Here is a 22,827-nt window from a genome sequence, read left to right as displayed (position 1 = left end):
AGCCTTCTTCTTTGCTAAGAATTATATTGCCTTTATCATGTAGATAACTTTTGAGTTTTCTTCAGCATTTATTTCTCCTCCAAAAAAAATGGGGGATCAGAAAGAGTAGAAGCAAAAGACATACCTTTACAATTTACGATGAACGTTATTAATGCCAGGTACCTACTATCCTGGGTGAATATGATTTCTACTTCAAAAGATAAGTTTTATGATATAAAGAGGAAAGTGCTTAAGAATAAAATATAGTATGCAGAGAACTCTTCCATCTTTGCCATCATGAAATGCCTTCTCTCTCTGCTTCTCGTTTCTTTGGTGTTTTTCCCTTGACCCTCCTTGAAGATCATCAGAAAGCCAGAACATAGTAAAGAGCATGCTCGGTGGAAATGGTAGTTGTGAGCATATTTAATGTGCCCCTTTGGTGTTTAAACGCTTTGATTTATTGAGATATATTTTATGATGCATGATGTTTCTAGAAATATGCCTATTAAGAATGGGTAGATTTATTTCTCCTATAATAAGAAAGGCAACAGAAGTGTTACCGTATTTCCCAAAAAATGATGGTAATTGTTAAGATTTCACAGTAGATTGGATATTGGGCAAGAGAATTTACCTGAGTAAGTAATAAGCCTGACATGGTCCTTTTGCTTATACTTTTCTCTTTGCGCTAATAATGACTATGATGGTTCAGTCTCCCCTACTTTGTAGAAACATACGCCCAACAGTACTTTGTAAACCTTAATTCTTCTAACACGTGAAAGAATCACAATGGTCTCTCTGACTTTCTTGCTTCTGAAACAGAAAAGGGCAATTTCTATTACAAGCACAGATGATAGTTTACACAGTGGAATACTATTCAGTCATAAAAAAAGAATAAAATATTCTACCTTTTGCAACAGCATGGATAGACCTGGAGAACATTATGCTAAGTGAAAAAAGCCAGTCAGAAAAAGACAAGTACCATATGATTTCACTCATATGTGGGATCTAATAAACAAACTGAGATAACAAGCAAAATAGAGACAGACTCATAGAGAGCAGGGTGATAGCTGTAGGGGGTGGGGGTTAGGGGATGGAGGGAGTTAGCAAAAAGGAAAAAGGACTCACGGACATGGACCGCAGTGTGGTGACTGTGGTGTGGAGGTAGGTAGGTATAAGGGGACTAATGAAAAAAATACAGCAAAAAATAATAAAAGCAATTTTTAAAAAATTCTTTAAACTGGTATAATCGTTCTTTAGTTTTAAATTTAATTTCCAGTTTGGATGATATATTTAGTGGGAATTGCCTATAAAGAGTTTAGTAGCATTACACAGATTAATAACCATGCCTATTTGTTATTATTATTTTTTTATAAAATAAGTTGGAGGTAGGCAATGAGAGAAGTGTATTGTGGAATTTAACATCCTCTTCCTAGTTAGCAACTGTGCGTATTCTTCAATTTCTGAATAATTTTTAAGAAACTTTTCTCTTATCCTAAATTATGCCTGGGGAATTGGAAATGCTACACATAGCAAGATCTATATTTGGAATCAATACAGGTCTTTGACAGTCTCATTGAAATGATTACTTCTTATCTAACTTGGGACATATCTTTATTAACCTCATTAAGTCATCAAGTTTAGCCTAGCATGGAGGGCATGTTCTCTTTGTTATTTTGATTAGAAAATATAAACATTCCTGGTCATTTTTAGGGTAGTTCTGGCTAAGACTTCAATGCCCCCCTACCCCATGTAGTTCTTGTAATCACTGATGATAGTGATGTATTCCATCTGTCCTAACCTCTGCTCCTGTGGTTCTGTGATCTAAGAACAGTTGAAACTTTGTTTGGACCTCATGCTGTGCCTAGTCTGAGAGTTTCTTGAAAAACAGAGCAAAAGTTGTAACAAATTAGATATATTTCTTATGTTTAGGGTGGTACCATTCGTGACTTCTTTCGCAGAGTTGCTAAAATGGTCAGCAGTGCCATCTCTGGCCTGAAGCACTAGTCTCACAGTGTGGGAACACACCTCACTCTCTACTCCACGTCTCTCTTTGACCACTCTATGGTTTACCTGTCTCATCTGAAGACTGTGATTTCAGAAGCACAGATTGCATTGCCCATTTAGCCGCTAATGTTTCATGATACTTTCTCAATTTCTGTAACCTCCCTTTTTTCACGTCGCTATTATTATAGCTTTGCATGAGAAACTCCAACTTCATGTCAGGATTTGAAGCTAGACTTTACCATAAATTGCAGTTTTTTTCTACCCAAGGGCTGTGGTGCATTCGAGCAGAAGCAGCAAACCGCAGAAAGTAACCACCTTTCATGTGAGCATCAGAAGTCCTTCTAGTGGCTGCAAACCCTCCTGTGATTGTCTAAATTTATTCCCTGAAGGATATTACAGCCTTACGTCCATGACAAAACTGTCATCCCGGACCTTTTAATTAACTCGAACTTCACATTCATAGTTGGGTTTCAAGAAGAGCTAAGTTTTCCCAGAGCCAACACAATTTCTGTTCTCTCCTCCCCCACACGTCCATTGTCACACCACTTTTTTGTTGTTGTTTACTTTCTCTCTGGCATTCTGGGTAAGTTCTTTATAGTTTTTAACTATGTGTGGCCAGCATGTTCTGTAGATAGTACTCTGGGTATGCCAATGCCTCGTTCTGACTTCAGAAGAAATATTTTGACGCTCTGCATTCATTTATAATTTCCATCTGTTCATCCATGTGTCCTGCTTGTTCACCTTTGAACAACTCAAATGTGTCACTTACAGCTAAAATAATTCACAGATGAGATGGTCTTCACATCTTCAAAGCAAACAAACATAACAAGCAAAAAATGAAAACAGACAAAATTACCAAGTGTATATTTGGAGGGTTGACTTTGCCAAAGATTAAAATTGAATTTTAAAAAATTTAAAGAATAATCATGCATTCTAGTAGTAGTAGTAGTATCTAACAAGTGTGCTTATATTTAGTCCACTTAAAATTATATTAGATTTTATGATGAACTACTATCAATTAATAAGACTAAAACCAAAAGTTTAGAAAACAGAAGTGGTGGGTGTGTGTATACAACCCTGGGATATAGCGGGCGCTTTTCTAGCTCTAGGAAAAGAGCTTTGATTACAGAAGTGATGAGATCTAGACAGGACAAAATAGCCTCCATTCCTTATTTACTGTGGGGAACCACTGCTTGTGGTTTTGGGAATTGTACCCCAAGCTGTGAGCCAGGCACCCCCTGGAGGCCTTTAGGTCTCAAAAGAAAACTGGAAGGCTGAGGCAGACAGGACCAAAGGCCACTGAGTGGGTTCTCATGGAAATTGGGTTTAAAGAATACTTATGCTTTAGAGCTTGCTCCGCTTTTCTTATCTCTTAGTAACTATAAACAATCTGTAGCAAAGAATATATGAAACCTTGCACCTACTGCCAGTGTGGCGTCAAGATGTTTAATAGACCCTGACACAGACTGATCACCGTGCCCTCTATATTGGTACTTGTAATCTGTGGTTGTCAACTGTAATCCAAGCACCTAAAAGCTATTGATGATTTATGAATTTCGAGCTTGTATCTCCCATATGTACCCTTCTCAATAAAAAGCATGAAGGACAGAGGTCTCACACTTTCTCCACTAGAGGGAACAGTCACCTCCCTTGTTCCCCCCAGACAAAATACAGTGTCCTGGATAAATCTGTTCCGCCATGGTCGTGAAACCTCTGCTAGACAGAGAGAAGTTTCCAACCGAGCCAGGACATTGGAGGCAGCTCAGCCTCAATTTACCAATGAATCCTTCCATTCCTGTGATTTGTTTAACTAACTGACTAAATAAATAAATAAATAAATAAATAAAGCAGCCTTTCAGTCAACAGCTGACCAAGTGCAATTTGATTTTCCAAAGTAAGCAAAGCCATAGTCTCAGACACACACACACACACAGAATGTTCCAGCAAGTGTGGGGTTATCTCCCCAAGCATGAACCTCAGGCACAATCCGGTGGCTGTGATGGATCCATGTATCCATTTGACAGATTCTGATAAACTTTTAATGGCAAACAGTGTGAGGGGCAATGAGGGATTGCTGAATTCTTGCAACATCTGTCTGGTAGTTAAGATCCTTTTTTTATGATCACCATTTAATTCCAGGGACTTATGTGGCTTCTCTAGAACAATGCCTCATTTCCTGAGTTCTTCAGAGTCTGAGAAAAATGCAGGCATTAGAATTTTTAGTTTATAACATTGGACATTAAAGTGCAAGGGAAAAGGGGGCCTCTGAACAGGAAGGGTCTTCCACCTGTGACTAATCAATACGAAGAGACAGTTACATTCCTGCGATGTGTCACTCCAAAAGGTGTGTAATCAAGAAAAATATCTGACTGTTTTAACAAAAGTGTTCTATATCTCAAACTTCTTCAGAAGTAAGGATTTCTTAAGGGGGAAGTTGTGAATAAACCAGGCCTTTTCAAAGGAGAAGGTCAGAGGTCCATTTTTTTCTTATTAACAAAAACTCTTACGTAAGAAGGCCTTGTTTTCTACTTAGAAACATAACAAGAACTTGGCTGTCATCTGTGAACTCTCCCTAAGTGGGGTACAGATGCTAACTAACTCTGCACATATCTCTCCACCATGGTGATCACTGGATTCTGTAGTTTCTGAGCTGGAAAATTCTCACTAGATAGTGGCAGTGTGTAGTTGAACAGAATACCAGTGCAAATTTTTGTTAGACATGCTGTTTGGTGTTGCAAAGTCCTGTATTTGGCTTTTTGAAAGCTTTTGAATGAATGACAGATCTCAACTGAGGACAGTTGACTCCTGTATGGGAATATGAGGAATTAAATTGGCCTCGGATTTGGTTCTGCATGATTTGAGTTTTAGGTGGCTTTGTAGAGCCATGGGTCCCTTTCAGCAGGTATACTGAACTGCCATGATTTCCTGCTTTGTTTTCTTGATTAGTGTTTGCATAAGAAGCATCTTAGTGATGGATGGAAAGAACAAAGATTTGTATTAAACACATACTTGCAATGTCTACGAAATGGTTTATCTTTTAAAGGGAGGAAGACCTCAGCCATGTTGAATTATTATAGCTCCAGGGGATGGAAGTGTTTCATTAGTCTGTCTTCACAGATAGATATATCACCACCAGGAAAGAAACTAATAAATTATAACTAAGATCTTATGTGTGGACCTTCTTAATAGACCCTGCTTCAGGCGGTGCAGGAAAGTAGCCAGGCGAGCTTAGGTAAGACCCTGACCTCTACCTTTTTTTTAACGATGTGATTCAATGTGTCCTTTTCCAGTTTTAACTACAAGCAAGATGATTTCTATTGAGTTCTTCCAACAACCGAATGATGTATAGGTAGAAAACAGCCAGGCCAGGTGATGAGAGCAAGACACTGAGCACATGGCTCCAGTTTTTATAAAATATTGTGTACTTTGGAAAAAGAGTTCAAAGTGTGCACCTGTCTGTTTCCATTGAACAGTTAGTTTTAATGCCAACAGTAGGAAAACAGGTGCCTGTTAGGTAGGAATATAGAGGCCCAGAAATTAAAAACAACAACTAAAAACAGAGGCTTAAGGGAAGCTTTATACATAGTGTAGTCAAGGCTAATTTATCATTTTGGCCCAGTTCTCGTAAAGGCCCAGGACCTCCCTGTAATATTACCCCCTCCATGTCCCCATCTCCAAAATGTGTATGCTCTTTAGAGAAACAAAACCTGTTACGAACTAAATATTATGAGACCAGCTTAGTCCTTTGGGGGCAGGGCAAAAGTTTTCTTGAGGTGAAGCATTTAAAATTATGTGTTTTTCCAAAACCTTGTTTTATTCCTGTTCAGATTGGTCATGTATAAATGACAATAACCATATTGGAAAAAGTTAGATTTCCATGTGTTACTTGGTTACTAGAATTTGTGCTGGGAACCTAAAAACTGCAGATACACATTTAATAACACATCACGTTACGAGGAGGGGTGTTTTGCTCTTCTGATCACGAACCTGGGAAAAGGGAACTCATGGGACTTCTGGGAAAATATGTGGCCTGAAATTAGCCAAGTGTTGCAGAGCAAGATTCTATGTTCGAACGTGCTTTTACTACTTCATTCCTTTATACGCAGTGACCTTTCACCTCAGTGAGGCTAATGCGGTGCTTATGGAAACAGAATCTGGCTATTTATATTCACAACCCTCACACAAACCCAGAATTGTAGTAATTTGGCTTAATGGTATGTAGCAATGCGCAATCTGGTGTTTAGAGCCGCAGAGGTGACATTCTGAAAAATATCATTCAGGCTCCTTGTGTTAGAGAGCCACTGATTGGTGACTCTGGAACCCTTGGAAGATTGTGTTTGTACTGCATAGTCCCCTTTGATCTACACTTTTATGAAGGCTCCTGTATGCAAAAACATTGAAAGTTTAGATAAATTATTTGCCCGAAATCACTTTCTGTCATGCAGATGCTCCCAGAATTTTTAGGGGCATGGCAGCCTTGATCATCTGTATAATTTATACTTTCAGTCAACTGTCTGTTCTTAGTGGGTTCCTTTGTATCAGCAGCCATGTGCTGTAGTCACATGACAAAACCACCCTGTGACTTGGCGGTAACTTAGACATTTTCACTTCATTATACAACGAGTATTGAATATTGAGAGTGGGCCTCAGTCCTTTTGCCTACCATGGGTATTTCCTAGTGTAAAGAGTAATAAGAAACGTGTGTTAAGCAGTTTGAATGCCTTAGAAAGAGGCGCGATAGAAGGTGTGAAATACAAATGAGCTCCAGCATTTAGCTCCTACCTTATTTTAATGTATATAAATACAGAGTTGTGTTATTTCTTCAACAGGCTCCTATTCCTTTTCCATCATTAGTGTGCTAGTTTGAGCAATCTTCCTCTCTTTCCTAGAACTTACCTTTGCAATAACTTCTTTACTGGTCTCCTCATCTTCAGTTCCTCCCCTTTCAAAGGTTATAAAATAGACTCTTAATTCTATGAATTATAGGCCTATACAAACACCTAACTCCTTCCATAGTAAACATTAATTCCAGCCTGCTTAATAAACATTAATTCCAGCCAAATTTTCAAGGGCTTCTCTGATATGAATACGACATTATTGTATAGCTTCATTCATTTCACCTTGCTATTTATAATCCATCTCCTAGTCAGACTGAATTGCTGCCTTTCACTGAATAAGACATTCATTTTTCTACCTCCACAAATTCATTTGCTTTTCCTTTAATGGAATGCTTTCTTCTCCTCCAAGCACAGACCTAATTCTCCTTCCTGATATATCACCCTTTTAAGATATTTCCTATTCTGCATATTTATTGTTAGATTCACACCGGGCTGATCTAATTGATTTATTTTTACTGCTGCTGTTGTGAATATGATCTTTGTATCTCATTGGGTTTTCTTGCTAGTTAATACTGGTATCGAATAATATCATCTTCAAATAATGATTATCTTCTCATTTCCTACACTTTTACCAGTTTTTTATTCCTGCTTTATTGCATTGGTTAGAGCGATGTTAAATAACAGCATTGGTAGTCAACATCCTTGGCTTGTTGACATTAATGGAAATCCCTCCTAGAGTTTACATGGTAAGTATGATTCAGTTTGTTGGCTAAAAGTCAATATATTTATAGGTGATATAGAGTATCATTCTAATTTCACATTATAAAGACATGTTTTAAAAAGGCTAAATTTCACAGTTTTTGCATTTTATTTTAAACATATAAACATATTAAAACATGTACATGTATAATAACATTTCAATATGCATATCAAATATATAGAAGTACAAAGAACAGTACAGGAAGGGGCAAAAGTGGGATTAGTTTTTAGGACACGAAACACAAAGTTAAATAAGGCTATTGGAATAATCATAATCTGCATGTCTTTTTCCGTATGAACAACTGTAAACCTACTTTTGTCACCCCCGTACGATGAGTCTCCATGTAGCCATCATCCAAATCAGCAATTATCAGTTTTATTTCATCTTGATTTCCCCCCCACTTCCCTTCTCTTACTATTTTGAAGCAGACATCAATTTTATATATAAATATTTCAGTATGTAGCTCTAAAGAGTAAGAACTATTTTCAAACATAAGCATGATGAATTTGACACCAAGCAAATTAATGATAACCCTTTAGTAATATTAATGATCTAATCAGTGATGAGATTTAAATCTCCTATTAAATAGCATACATTGATAACTATTTAAATCAGGTCCTAAGTTTCACACATTATTTTCACCCTGTTGGCATTTCTCTAGCTCTAGCTCTCTTTGTCTCTTAATATATATATTTTTAAGTAACTAGGTTATTTTCCCTGGAGAGTTCTTCATAGTCTGGGGTTTGCCAATTGCATCCTAAGGTGTCTTTTAATATGTTCCTCTGATCTAGTACTTCCTCTAAATTAGTAGTTTTATCTGGATGCTTGATTAAATTCGGGTTTGACTTTAGGGATAAGAATATTTGACAGATGGTTTTATAGAAATTGATTTTTTAATCTCATCAACTGTCGATTCAGTGCTTACTGAAATGACATATGGCTATTACCTTTTGCTATGTCACAAATTTTAAATGTTTGTTGAATATGAATTTGCCTAGGAGTTTCTACATTTTCACCTTTCATCTACTTTTATTTCTAAATGTATTTTAGTTGATGAATAAATGAACCTATGTCATTAAATGTCACATGGTAATTTTAGCAGCTCGCTGAATAACTGAATCTTTGATCAGTCCACTTTGGTTTGTTTTGTTGGGTCCACAAAACAACTGACTGATTTGGAAAGTGACTGGTGAACATTTTCTACTTTGACACAACCTTCTCCCAACCAAACTGATACTGGTAGAAAATGCAGAGTACAGTAAAGAAGGTGTGCCTTCTACTTTTAACCTTTGGAGACCTGTAAATATATCAAATTAAGCCAGTCAGGTGGACTGCTCATGTTTGCTTTGCAGGCTAGGGAGATTTTAACCTTTTAGAATAGGTATTCGTGGGAAAAGATTCAAGGGACAGCTTGAAATTTTGTCAACTCCCAGTAATTAGGAGAAAGTATATGGCAGGACTATATTTCTGGAGTTTGGCTTTTTAGATTATTGACTTTGTCAGGAAGAAAATGTAGCTTTCTCATAACTTCACCCAGTCAACGATCCACTGTGGGAAGAGGGTCTCCCTCGTCTTCAGAAAAGCTATGACATCCTAAAAAGCATTTATGTCACCGAGATGCTCTGTAGAGTAGTGGACCACAATGATTACACTGGGTCATGAGTGAAATGCGCTGTCAGACAAAAAAAGCAAATGAGTAATAACTTGTATGTTTGAAAAATAACCTTTCTTGACAGTTTTATTTTTCTAAGGAAAAATACTATCTAATGACACCATAGCATTTGCTCAACAGCTGCGGGCAACTTAAAATCTGCGTTCTGTTTAGCTACAAATGAGATCAGTGTTATAACAAAAATCATAATTTTGTTTTATGAGGAGAAACACCCGAAGGTCACTTTTCATTCAGCTGAAGAAGGAAGAAATAATATTAGGGTCTGTCCAGAGAGCTTGTGGAGGAGAGAGGGACCTACAGGCAATCTTATTAACCTGCTTCAGCCCCATATACATTTCACAAAACAGAAAACAAGCATTTCCTAATTCTCTTGTGTGATCTTGGGCAGCCTTTCCCTGTGTACTTTTGTGAAATCTTAGCTAGAAGGATTTTATTAAAGGCCACAGAATTATTGTTTTGAGACAATGTGAATACTCTTTTTAAATATAGGATAAACTGTAAAATATATTAGTTTTTCCTGGTCTACCAATCTGTGTGTGTTTAAATGATTCCAGAATCCAAGTTCATTGTTTAAACCAGTTAATCATCATTGGCCTTTGGCGTCAACTTATTTTTTGAACAAACTCTCACCTTGTAGGTAGTCTTACAAACTTAAAATGTGTCCACCTTAGTTCATAAAGTGAGATGTCCTAATTCTACTTTAGAAAGTTCTGGTTCCTGTTCTGGTCTCGTGATGGCTTCCCTTTTTGTTTCCTTAGCAAGAGTGCAGTAGAGGAGAGGCCAAGGAGTTAGTCTCCGACTTTAAATCACAATATTGGTTCTGGGAACCTCCAAGTCAGCATCGTTTTCCTTTATCGCCCCCTATCAGTTTTTTCTTTCTCAAGTACGTATATGCCACTCAGCATAAAATCAAATTACTCCTCAGGATGAAAAGAAAATACCAACCTCAAATGACAATGCTTTAGTAGTTCTGAGTCTGGCTCTGGCCTTTTCCTTGGAAAACCAGTGTCATTCCCTTGGCATCTGCAGAAGCTTCATTAGATACCCAGGCATTTCTGCTCAGCTTCTGCCCCAGAGCTTCGCCTTCAGGAGCTGCATAAGCACTTTTTCCCCGCGGCAGGAGTGCAAAGCTTCTAGTAAGCCACTGCAGAGGAGCATTATTCCAAGTACAAATAATAACTTCAGGTTTTAGGTTTTTTAAAACTGGAAGATCAAAGAGCAAGAAAGCATGCAGATTTCTAAACCCATAGCCACTGAAGATGTCACAGGAGGTAAGGTTTTAAAAAAAAAAAAAACAAAAAACTGTAATGTTGTAAGGATTGACAGTTTCATATTGCAACATAAAAATTGTTAAAATTTGTATATTTGAGAAGACTGGATAGTTATTTAGTTTAATCTTCTGCAAGGAAATCAATAAGAGAATTGCCCTAAAAACCACTAGTAAAGACTCATTCATTCTGGGAAGACCGGGTCTAATGATTGCTCCTGGGGTTAAACTGTACATTCATGCTAATTCCTGCTAATTGTCAGAGAAGAATAGAATGACTTCTTATCAGCGATTTGCTTTTGTGTAATGGCCCTGCTCTCTTGCCGCCGTCCACTCCGCTGATAAGGAAAATACCACTTAAAACAAGCCGGAAAGTAAGCCATCCTTTCCAGCATTTTTTTGAAGGCCTTCCTTGAGCAGAAAAAGCCTGGCATTCCACAGGAAATAATGTGTGAGTCCATGGGAAAATATTTAGCAATAGAACAGAGAACTCTTAATTCCTCAAATCTTAATTTTTATTTCATGTATTTTTAAAGTGTGCAATAGTATGTGGTTTCTACAGTGTAAATTATACTGTGGATGTTACAGCCTTTAAAAAACTATTTTAGAGTTTTTAAACTGTTAAAATGATACACGGTATTGTAAGTAAAGTTAATTCATGTAACTGAGAAGTTCAACCAGAAATATTAAAGAATTGTGTGGATCTTGAAAGTCGAAAATAATTACACATATAAGATGTTAGTTTTTTTCTTTTAACACACATTGTTCTACAATTTATTTTGGAGGCAATTTTAGTGGTTATAAGTTATTGACAAGCAGTTTGATAAAGTTAAAGTAGATTATTGATATTACTTACCGTTTTTACAATCATTCAGTGGTTAACCCTCCAAATTAGACCATCTCTCTTCATATTTCATAGAGTTATAACTTACTAAGAAACATTTGAGGCCTGATTATATAGAATTTTACACCCTGCACAGAAATGTTTTTGCTTCTCTTGGTTCCATGTTTACACCATTAATAATAGTAACAGTATAATATATTTGTGTGCAGTGTTGCAGCTAAAAAAGTATTTCATCACACTTCACGATGGCCCTGTGATATCTCATTCTTACAACTGAAATTACTGAGGCAGGTTAGCTGGACAGGAGTCCCACAAAAAGTAGTCGCTAAAAGAGCACCTTGGCCCTGATTCTTCTCAACTAACTCCAGGGTTCACTTTACTACATTTTATCTATAAAGGCCTCCCTTTAGGGAGAATTGTTTACTGTCATACAATTTTTAACCCCAGTAACTCTAGTTGTTATCATTATGCCTTGCATAGACAATTATTAAAGGGATTGTGGGAAGGAAAGAGGGAGGAAGGGAGGAAGGAAGGCGTGCGAGAAAGAAAGAGGGGGTTTCTATTGTGTGGTGAGGAATTTTAGGAGTCCAGAAATGGAGACCTTCATCTCCAAAGCCTTAATCCTGACCTAAATTGCCAAGAGAGACCAAGTCAAGGGTGAAACACCCCGAAGTGCATTTCTCTGATAACAAGTTACTGCTTTATTTACACTTTCTTCCTTATAATGTAGTTGCGAACACCTAAGTATTTTTATATAAATGACCACTGTAAGAGGAATAGTCATATTTTGCAGTGTTCCTAACTGCTGTTCATTTAGCCCTTCCTAGAAGGTGACTGTGACTAGTTTGTAGTCACAACGTAGAGGGAGGCAGGCTTTGTTAAGCACTGAATGATGAGTGAGATCTACTTTGCTTACTTCCAGGAACAGCTACGAGGGGCATCTTTTATATATTGAGGCACATTCTCTCTTTTAGCTTCACCTCTAATAAGCTCTTCTCAAAGCTTCCAGAAAGGATGGTGCTTCCACAGTTGGTTTACGGAGCTGCTTTGTCTGTGTCTTGAATTTCTGGCAGAATTACCACGTCAACACTGACTTCGCAATGCAGCATGTGTAAGCCAAAGAGAAAAGATACCACTGCAAAACTCATAGGTCTGTTTAGGACCGAGTGTGCACTGTGGTCAGCTAAGGAGAATAAAAGAAACCTGGCACAAATCCGACAGGGGCACATTCACCAGCTCCATCCAGGTTCTTCTGACAACTACAACTTATTCCTGTTTGTTGGTTCAGAACAGCTGTACCCAGTCAGTCACCCTTTGCACCACCTGGGAGTTTGTTACTGCTTTACACTTCCATGATCATGTTTGTCCTCACTGCTGCTAACAGACAGGGCCAAGTACCGTATGAGGTCGTTGTTCATTGTCTCCAAGAACTCTTTTACTATCAAATAGCCCATTGCTAGTTTCAAGTAATGATCTAAGGATTGTTCAAATGAATGTGTCATATGTATGTATCAAATGAATGTATGCTCCAGGATAGCATTAAAAGGATAATTATTTTAGGGGAAAATACTTTTAAAGGACTAAAAACCCGGAATTAAATCTAGTATTAACACATTTATTAATCTTGCTTATGTGATAACACAGGATCAGAAAATCCAAGGAATAGGTATGATGCATCTGCCTCTTGCTTATATCACTGCTAATCTTTATTGTTAGTTTACAATTGATATGGAGTGTCTGCTTTGGGGGGCGGGGGAGTGTTGGTTTTGTTATTTTAAGCAAAAGTCTCCGGATTCGTTCTGAAAGAGCCCAGTGCACTGTTTGCTGTGCAGTGTGGGTGAGAGGTGATCCTTAGCAACCTGTCAGGGATTCATAGACCACAGGGGTGCACTTGAGGCTCTGGGCCCCTCTGCAGGGATATGAGTGGTGACAGCACTCTGCAGGTGGTCCATTCTGCACTGTCACCTGGGACAGCATGGCTACCCTGCCCAATTTGTCATCCCACAGAATCCTGTCAGCAGCTGAAAATCTTAAGCGCAAAACCTTTAACATTGAAGGCAAACTTCCTCCTATTTTTTCAAAAGCAATTGCCATGGATGAAAGTATTAACACACAGCACCAAAGTAAACAGGTTTCCAGATGCAAATATAATATTATGTTAAATTATATGTTATGTGATGTATAGAAATTCTGTCTAATTTTACAGAACAAATGTTGCTAATTGCACTCCCCTCCTCCTGATAAAGATGGTAAAATAGAGCAGATAACGTCAGGTAAAATCACCTCTTTCCTCAAGCTCCCTGGTGTCTTTTGTTTGGTTTGTAGACCTATGAAGGATACCTTGAAATGCATTTTGAAAAGAACTGTTTGTTGCAATACTAATAAAAAAATGAGCATTTTTTTTAGTTTAATTTGTATTATTTATTAGGGTGACATGGTTAATAAAATTACATAGGTTTCAGATGTACAATTCTATAATGCATCATCTGTATTGTGTATTCACCACTTCAAGTCAAGTTGACCATTTCTTAATTATTCATAGTAATAAGTTAGAATGCATCTTCGAAATCCCCAAATTTCCATTATCAAGCTTTTATTTGATTAATGAATACCTTCTCTATTTACCCAGTAATAACACCTGCTGCTATTCAGTGAGTTCCAGTTTTGTGCCAGTTCTTTTACTTAGATTATTTATAGTCTCTACAAAAGTCCTGTAAGAGTGCTATTATCCCTGTTTCCTAAATGGGAAAATTGAGCACCTGGGTGGTTAAATGACTTGCTCAAGGACACAAAGCTAGTAGGAGATGGGATCTGAGCCAGATCTGTCTCCAAAATACAAGTCATTTTGACCTTTCTTTTCCGTTACTCCTGACAGTGATGCTGAGAACAGTGAAATGGTCCAAAAACATACCTAATTTGAAGAGGCAGGAAAGGTCTTGAGTGATTCTGAAAGTGAATAATTAGATGTTGAGTATTTCTATCAAGTGGAGTAAAAATCAAGCAGAGTTAGAGGAGAAATTGGGTTAAAAGTCGAAACAGAATGTGGACTAATGAAGGGAATGAAAAAGAAAGGCAAAAGAAAATGGAAAAATAATACATGAAAGGTTGAAGAAAAATAAACAGGCATCTGAATATCATATGCAAATAACAAAATACAAATAAGGAAGACAGGAATTAAAAATCACAAATAATAATCAGTAGACAAGAGAAAAATTTTGTCTAAAGATGGGTGTTTTTTTCTAAAAGAGTAAATAATATCTTCATTGGCTTGGCATACTAGTTTTGATTTTTGCCCCGATAATATGAGTGATAAACATTATGTAAATTAAGCTGCTTTTGACTGAGACTGAGCATGACCTGTGGTGTTCACAGTGATGTGAATGAAAGTTCTGATACTAAACACCCTTAGCATCAGGATTGAGAGCTTTGGCTTTGCTCAATCCCTGCACCTAATAGAGGTGGAGGCATCATTTTCAGGTTCATTTTCAGATCATTGCGAAGTTGGATAAGTGATTATCAAGCTTATTGCATGAAGGAAGGTGTTACAAACCAAAATTAAGACTAATTTCTACTCTTGATTCAAAATGGGTGAATGTTGTAGTGCTTACTTTACATTTTCAACAATATTAGACTGTCCGTTTTCTCAAAAGTATGATGGCAATGGGATACTTCAAAAATGTTCTTCTGAGTAAAAATTAGGATAGAATGGAAATTTTGAAAAGAATGGCTCCTGATCTATATAATATATATATTCAGTTAGTATATAATTTTTCATTAGAAACAAATAGGTCACCTTGTATGTTTTTACTATATATTATATCAAAAAATATGGTCAATATACATGTAAAACATAATTTCCAAAATAAGTAATTTTATCAGTTAGTTGCCACTAAAAAATTGGTATCTGAATTGAGTTTCACTGACATGACTTTATATCATTATCTTTGAGCCTTCCTGGAAAATGTATTTTACTTAATGACAATAGATCTTCTCGTTTTCAACTTCCTTAGATGATAAAATACTGGTTATAAAAAAAGTTGAGCCCATTTTCCTATCATTGTAATTAAATTAATTATAATTACCTTTTTATAATTTTATTCTGTTTAATTACACCCAGAAATTACTTAACTTGGTTGCTGTTATTTATTAAGCCTGAAAGTTTAGTGGAATCTGTCATGCCTTCTATGAACTCTTCCTCTTAAGGGAATTTAAGATTAAAGGCTGCATGGAAAGGGGGAGTAGAGATCTAAACCTTCGCCCTTCTTTATCTCCCATCCAGCTACTTCTACATCTACAACCGGGACAAGCCATCTTGTAAAATGTGCGGAGAAGGAGAAAACTTTCTGTGTGAATGGAGGCGAGTGCTTCATGGTGAAAGACCTTTCAAACCCCTCAAGATACTTGTGCAAGTAAGAACAGAAATCCTCTGTGTGGCTTATGTCCATAACTGCTTCTTTCAGATGATTCCATGTCTCGTGATGTGTAGTGTTGCTTCTTTTTCCCATTTCGTTGCATCCTGTTGAATAACACATTTTTATTCGTAGAGTGTTTTAAAAAGTTCACACCATTTATCATCTCTGTTATATTCCAAATTGTTGTTTTGCTTTTGACAATTTTTTTTCTTTTTTGCCTTTATATTTATGAAGTTGCTTTCTTTATGGTTTTCATCATTGTTACCTAGAAGTGATGTGCAAATATCATAGAGGTCTATAACTATTGATACCGACTTCTCTGTTGAGTGTGTGAATTAAGTTGTAAGATAATGTTCCTTTTTACCCCAGTGATTACCTGCAAAATGAATGGGATAACTAAAAGATACAGAAGTACAGAAGATTCTTTACAAAAACAGCGATTACACTTGACATTAACATATTGGTTCATAACTACTTTTACAAATGAAATTTAAGTTGATCTCACTAATTAATCAAAAAGCAAATTGCTTGTGTTTGGAAGTGGATTTAGTGTGTGTAGGATCATTGTGTATGGAAGGCAGAATGTCCTTTTATGAACTGCAGTTATCTGTAGATATATTTAGAATGGCACTCTATGCCTTGAAGGGGTAGATGCACCATTCATAAGTATCACAGTTATTCTTTCTCAACAAGCAGGATAAAACAATGATATTATCAGTACATTAAATATTTAAACTTTGTAGTTAAAATTAGCAGGCCTCATTAAAAAACACATGTTTATTGTGCCATGCATTTTAATTCTGCTCTTGACATTTAGGCTCTGAGTGGTACAGGGCCTCATATAATTTGATGTGGTAAAAGATGTTTAATGTCTCACTGAAAGGATGAAAAATACCCATTTATTTTTCAGTTGACCAAAAGATTTGTCCCACTGTTCTAAAGTAACACTGCTTGTCCTACATGAAAAAAAAAAAAACAAAAAAAAACATGCCATTATAAAAATTGTCTTCTGCTTTAGAATATTAGCTTGTGACTTAAATGTGAACAAAAAAGAGCAAGTTTGTTAGATAACTAATACAACAATTAGCAAAATGAAAAAAAAATTTACAAGAACTAATTAAGAAGGCCATTTCCATTTTACATCATGTAAACTGTATATAAATATCTATTTGCTAGTTCCAAGAAAGAAAAATAAAAACCCTTAATTGTTTGTGAGTAATAATGTACATCTTAAAAGACACTTTTAAAAATCATAACACAAAAACAAAATGCCATTTTGTAAGAAATGTTTCGCTGTTCCCTGTGTTGTTCAAGACGGGGCTGTCTGTAGAGGATCTCAGGGATGTCATGAACAAGTACCTCCCAGAACTGCTTTTGGCCCTCAAAAGCTTTTCTTTTAAAAGAGTAGAAGCGATTCCAGGTGAAGACAAGGATTGTTGGTGATATAGCTGATTTTATCAATCACACGTCTTATAGAAGTCAGTGTAGTCTGTTGGAGTGAATAAAAATCTGGGAATCACAAGAGTGCTTCAATTACTAAACATCTCTTTGATAAAGGTAGGTAATAGTTATAAGCCAAAGTAAAATTAGTAAGTAAAAGTCCTTTCAAAAATTTAAAGCAAGATAAAAGTATGTAGAAACAAATTATTTTTTGCAGGTTTGTTTTAAAATCAATCTTAGAGATTCACTTTTTGATCCTCAGAATATTCAAATCTATATACCTAGAGCAAAGAATTACAATCGGTCACTTTTAGTGTTTGGTTCTGACAACTTGTTGTGAAACACCAGAAACGCGGCACCTCCATATTTATCTTATTCAAGCAGGATGAACAAATTTTATCATTTTCTACAAGGTTTCCTTAGCTCAAAATAGAAAACACCAGAAGCTGAGAATTATAATCTGTAAAATACGAGGTCCATTTATTATTTGGGGAAATCTTGTTATTCTGCCCTAATCTCAGGCATACAGTCTTAATTATGTTTTAATAAATCTCTTTGAAAAACATTTAAATTATAGTTCCTTAAATTCTTCTCCTTTTTGAGCAAAATACCCATATTATCTATCTCTCATATTTTTACTGCTTTAGAAAAACATCTGAGACCACTATATTTTAATTATAATAATGAAACATGATCATTTTTCATCATAGCCTTTGCAAAGATTTACAAGCTGAGTGAGTGCATGTGATAGTTTCCAAATACCTCTAAGGAGCCAGTGCAGCTAGTTTCCACATATTAATTTCAGCTATTCTGTAGCCCTCCCACGTCCTACACAAAACATGCAATCACAGAAGTGTTGTTCATTTGTTCCATTTTGGTATTGTGCCAACAACTGCAATGTTTTTTTTCACCCACACAGATTTTCATTAAATTTGAAGCCCAATCCAGAAGAAAAATACTGGCTATATTTTTTAAAGTCTTATGGTGAAAACTTGGTTATTTCTGTAATAATTATTAAAGCAGCAAACCTTAAGAACACTCTGTATCTTCCAAGCTCATTATCTAGTGGGTTATGTTGTTTCCTAGTTCTCAGCAAATTGGCATCATAATTTTATTTTTATTTTTTATAATTAGAATCTTTCATAAATGTGTTAAAGCTTATTACTGGGTCTTGTTGGGGAGAAAATGTTTGATATTGATGATTTTGATAAGTCCCCCACCACCACCACCTTTTTAGACCACGTTTTTATTGATGCATCAAAGCAAACCAGTACCTTAAGGAAAGAATTGGAATATATTTAGCACCCAAAATATTTCAGACCATTTTGTTAAGTAAAAGTGTGCTTTAAAAAAATTTCTGAATTAAAAGCATTTATAGCATTACAAATAATCACAACTCAGAATTGAAACAAAGGCACATCTGAGGATAATACTTTGTTCACTAGACTACTTGAATAGAAGCAGAAAACATGAAAATGTTGCCTTGGCTCATCACGGTCTTGTACTTGAAGCCAGTTCATAGTTTCCATATGGGCCATCTGTCTAGAGCAAAACATTGCTGAAGCATGAGTTACATCATTCAAAATCAGCTTTATCCCTGACTGAAGACATGACTCACAAACACCACAAGCACGCACGTTTCCAAGTAGTCTCTTTGCTCACCTAATCCACCTTGTCTTCTTGGGAATTGAAGCTGAAGACTTGACAGCAAATCTCTTTTGTCTCTCCATTTAGCACAGGGTGTCCCCAGTGGATTCACCATAAAACAGTTAAGACACTTCTCTGAGGAGAGGTTCGCTGGTTACTTGGACTCCCCTGGGGACCGTGTGGGAATTTCAGTGGTAGTTCTCATCTTTTATATTTCTCTCCTCTCTGTAGTAATTTAAAGTTTATCCTGAGGCAAAAAAAAAAAAAAAAAGTTATTATTCCAGATTACATAAAGACGAGAAAAGAAACATTTCATCTTTTTACCCTCAGTGCCCTATGTAGTCATGTGGTTCAAAGAAATGAGGCAGTTTGAACATGACATTGTCCAAATTTTCCTCTGCTTCCTCCTCATTCATATGTATATCTGTTCTTCTGAACAGTTTTAGTGGAATATGTTTATGGGATTTTTCTAATCTAAAAATGATTTTATACCAGACTGAATTTATAGATCCATTATGTTATCCCATGGACAGATGTGGCTTCCCCATGAGGGGATTAGAGTTTTTACCACCAATTTTGGTGAGCAGTCATGAGCCCTTTCGCTTCAACTCTCTGGACAATATCTTAATTTATAACATAGAGTTAATATGTTCTCCAAATTTCTTCCCAGGAAGTTAGTGAAATGAAATGAATTCATTTCTGCTAAAGTACTTCTAACTCTGGCAAAGCAAGATTTTCTTTCCTTATAATAAAAAGTAAATGATAGTATTACATTCTCTCTGTAGACATTGGAAAAATACATACACCTGTCTTAACAGACTGTGTTATCATGTTTAATCCCCATTCCTCATCTTATTTAACACCAGCAGCTTTTATTTGGTTTGGTGGGGCCACCAGCGAGCTTTATAACTTTGCACTTGACAGATCATTTAATAGCTCTGATCATTATATACCTTATATCCAAAAAAACAATAAATCTTGGGAAGATAGATGGAAGGTGCCTTCAAGCATGAACTGATGATTTTTATAACTAACTTACATGAAACTATGCAGTACATATAAGGGCCTATATATTGTATTATTATTGGAGAAAATTATGAAAAATATATAGCTATAGATGAGCTCACAACAAATATAATAAAACTCAATAAATAAAATAGTTATTAACATTTGTTTATGGAACAGCTACATCTTTGGCAGGCATTTTTGAAAACACAGAGAAAATGTAACACATGGTCTCGGTCCCTGGAAACTTCGTCTGTTTAGGAAAATTCAGTAGCTAAAATAGTGAATTAATTAGAGTGAATGTATCCCAAGTGGTGCAGCGGTGATTATGATGGTAATGAGAATTTAAAGAAGGAAAAGAAAAGACGAGTACATTGTGGAGGACTTGATAAGCATTTGTGGAGCCTTTTTACATAGCAGTCGGGCATTGAAGCTGCAGTCATGGTTTCTCTGAGTTGCAGTGACGTGCATATATCTACACCAGCAGCTCATTCTGAGAAGCAAAACAAACTAAAAACTAAGTTCGACATTGAGCCAGTTTATGAGCTCCGGAGGCCAGGCAGAGGCCTTTGGACACTGTGATAGCTAACAGGAAGTCATAATAACTTCTGGAGCAGGAGAGCGATACAGAAAACATCGCAGATATTTAGGGAAAAGAGATTTCTGTACAGACTAGAGAAATTTGGGGACGAGGCAAGATGGGGAGAAAAAGGCAAAGACACTGGCTAAGGTTAGAGTTTTATAAATTTCTGACATAAGATTGATGGAGATGATAATATTTATAATACTTCTTAGAAGCGAGATTAACATAGTGAAGAGGGGCATGATGATTCAGATTCATAATTGGGTCCTGCAGCCTCATCATCTTGGCTATAGAAAGAGAAGTTTGGAGTAGATAAAAGGGCTATATATTGAGTTAGAATGTATGGTCCATAAGAATAGACTGCTAATTGAACTCCAGCTCCAGCCCTGGAGGAGTCCATTCTTCCAAATGAGTGCGCCACTTACCTATCACCCTTCTCTGTTTTTAAATGCTGTAACATTTAACAATGCACAAGCATGTGTGAGACAGAGCAGGTGGGGCTTGTGGCCCAGGTCAAGATCATCAGCTCTTCTGGGGACCATGTCTTCTGTCTCTTTTGTGTGACTCATGTGCTTCTAGGTATATAAATATTTCAACTCTTACTAATTGGAAGAAGTCCTTCTGTTTGTATAGGAACCAATTCAGGTGCAGTTTTGCCCAAAGTCAGGTGCACTGACTAAGTAGTCTCCATAGCTTTGCTTCCTTTGTTCTAAAATCAGCTATAGAGCCACATAAATTTGCTGAGCTCTCTCTGAGGTGGTTCCCTGTGCTGGTGCTCAGTATGAAGCTGTGAATAAAACCATGCTGGTCTCTGCCCCCATGGAGTCTATAATCTATAGAAAGTAGTAAATGAATTTCAAGGAATTAATTTAATTATAGTTATAAGTGTGCCAAGTGCTGTGAAGGATATTTAGGGAGTGAAAGGAATGTATAAAGAGGAACCTCAACTAGTCAGGGGTAGAAACTGAAAAAAAAAAAAAAAGTGCCTGCAGCCCTCTCTTTGAGAGGCATACAGTCTATTTAAAGATAAAACAACAACTTTTAAACATTTGTATTGAATGATATGAGTAGAATGTGAGTATTTAGGTGCATCATCAAAAACTGCAGCTAGGGGAGTCAGTCTAATTGTCAAGTTCTGAAGTGACAGAATTGTGTTTGATGAGACAGGAAAGGGCATTCTCCAGAGAGGAAGACCGAGCCACAGATTAGCAGTCAATAGGTCACCGTGTCACACACGTCGTGGAGATGTATGGGATGTGGATTGATCCCACGGCCGACGGAATCGTTTGACCCCACACTTACAGATGCATCATGTAGAATAAACAGTGGTAGGGCTTTAGTGTGCAGAGGAGCATTTCAGAGCAAGCTGTGCAAACACAGCTTTAGGTAGGGCATCAAGGCTGAAGCAAGGACGGGTTAATTCACAAACACTGCTGTCCTCATTATTGGGAGTCTGTGTCTTAGACACCGAAAAACAACATTGGAGAGCCAGGACAACCGAGTTTTTTTTTTCCCTCAGTAGTTGCCCATGAGTCCAGTGTGGCCACTATATATATATATATATATATATCCCATTATCTCATGGATGGAGAATTAGTCTCCAGATCATAATTTATCAAAAAGAAAAGGGATGATACATGTTATCTGAACAGTGATAGGGAAGTATAGCGTTAGATCTGAAGGAAGTATTATTGGAACATTTAATATTTAATATTTTCTTTAATGATGTTGAAAAAGGCATCCCCTGAGGAAATAAATGTCTTTTGCAGATGATGTCATAAAAATCACTAAAACACAAATTAGAAAAGCATATACAAACCTCTAGAAATTTCACTTAAAGGTAGATAACAGAAGGAGGGTCATCCTGGAAAAATGCAGACTACTAGTAACAATACATTGGGGAAAGAATAATCTATAACACAGATACTCAGCCAGTGAGTAGGTGAGGTCTCACCAGAATGCTGAACAGGCGAAGGGGTGAGAAAAGTCCATGATTGCGATATAATACTGTAGACACACAGGCCAGCACTCTGGGAGCTCGGGTACACACTGCCAGCTCCAGTTTGTTCAGAGTGAGCAAAGTCCTGAACATCTTAACACTTAAACCCACTGATATTCCTCAGTATCTATTAGTTGGCATTTCTATTCTTTGATACTTATAAATATAGACCCCAAAGAAATTATTTCAGATGTTTTACAATATGAAGGTAATACCAAAACTAGTATTGAGGTTGAGCAAAAAGACAAAAAGGATGCTTCTTTTTTAGACAAGGTTTTTAAAATGATCCAAATATATATATTTTTTATTTGTAGAGTAATAACTAGACAGAGGAAATATCAGGTGTGGACTTTGTTTCCCTTTTTCTGCCTCATCAA

General features: G+C 36.6%; 1 protein-coding gene across 10 annotated transcripts in view; it reads left to right on the top strand.

Annotated features, from left to right (window-relative positions):
• The window catches only part of NRG1 (neuregulin 1), a 942,869-nt gene that overhangs the window by 894,717 nt on the left and 25,325 nt on the right, over positions 1 to 22,827 (top strand). For all 10 annotated transcript variants that reach the window (XM_090258890.1, XM_090258888.1, XM_090258887.1 and 7 more), the window contains one exon: positions 15,644 to 15,773. In XM_090258890.1, coding sequence (XP_090115016.1) covers positions 15,644 to 15,773 — 130 coding nt within the window. The remainder of the gene's footprint in view (positions 1 to 15,643; positions 15,774 to 22,827) is intronic.

Source organism: Furipterus horrens, unplaced genomic scaffold (genome assembly GCF_987537825.1).
Source record: "Furipterus horrens unplaced genomic scaffold, mFurHor1.1.pri manual_scaffold_12, whole genome shotgun sequence".
In the NCBI taxonomy this organism is placed as follows: domain Eukaryota; kingdom Metazoa; phylum Chordata; class Mammalia; order Chiroptera; family Furipteridae; genus Furipterus; species Furipterus horrens.
This window is presented reverse-complemented; position numbering and strand designations above follow the sequence as displayed.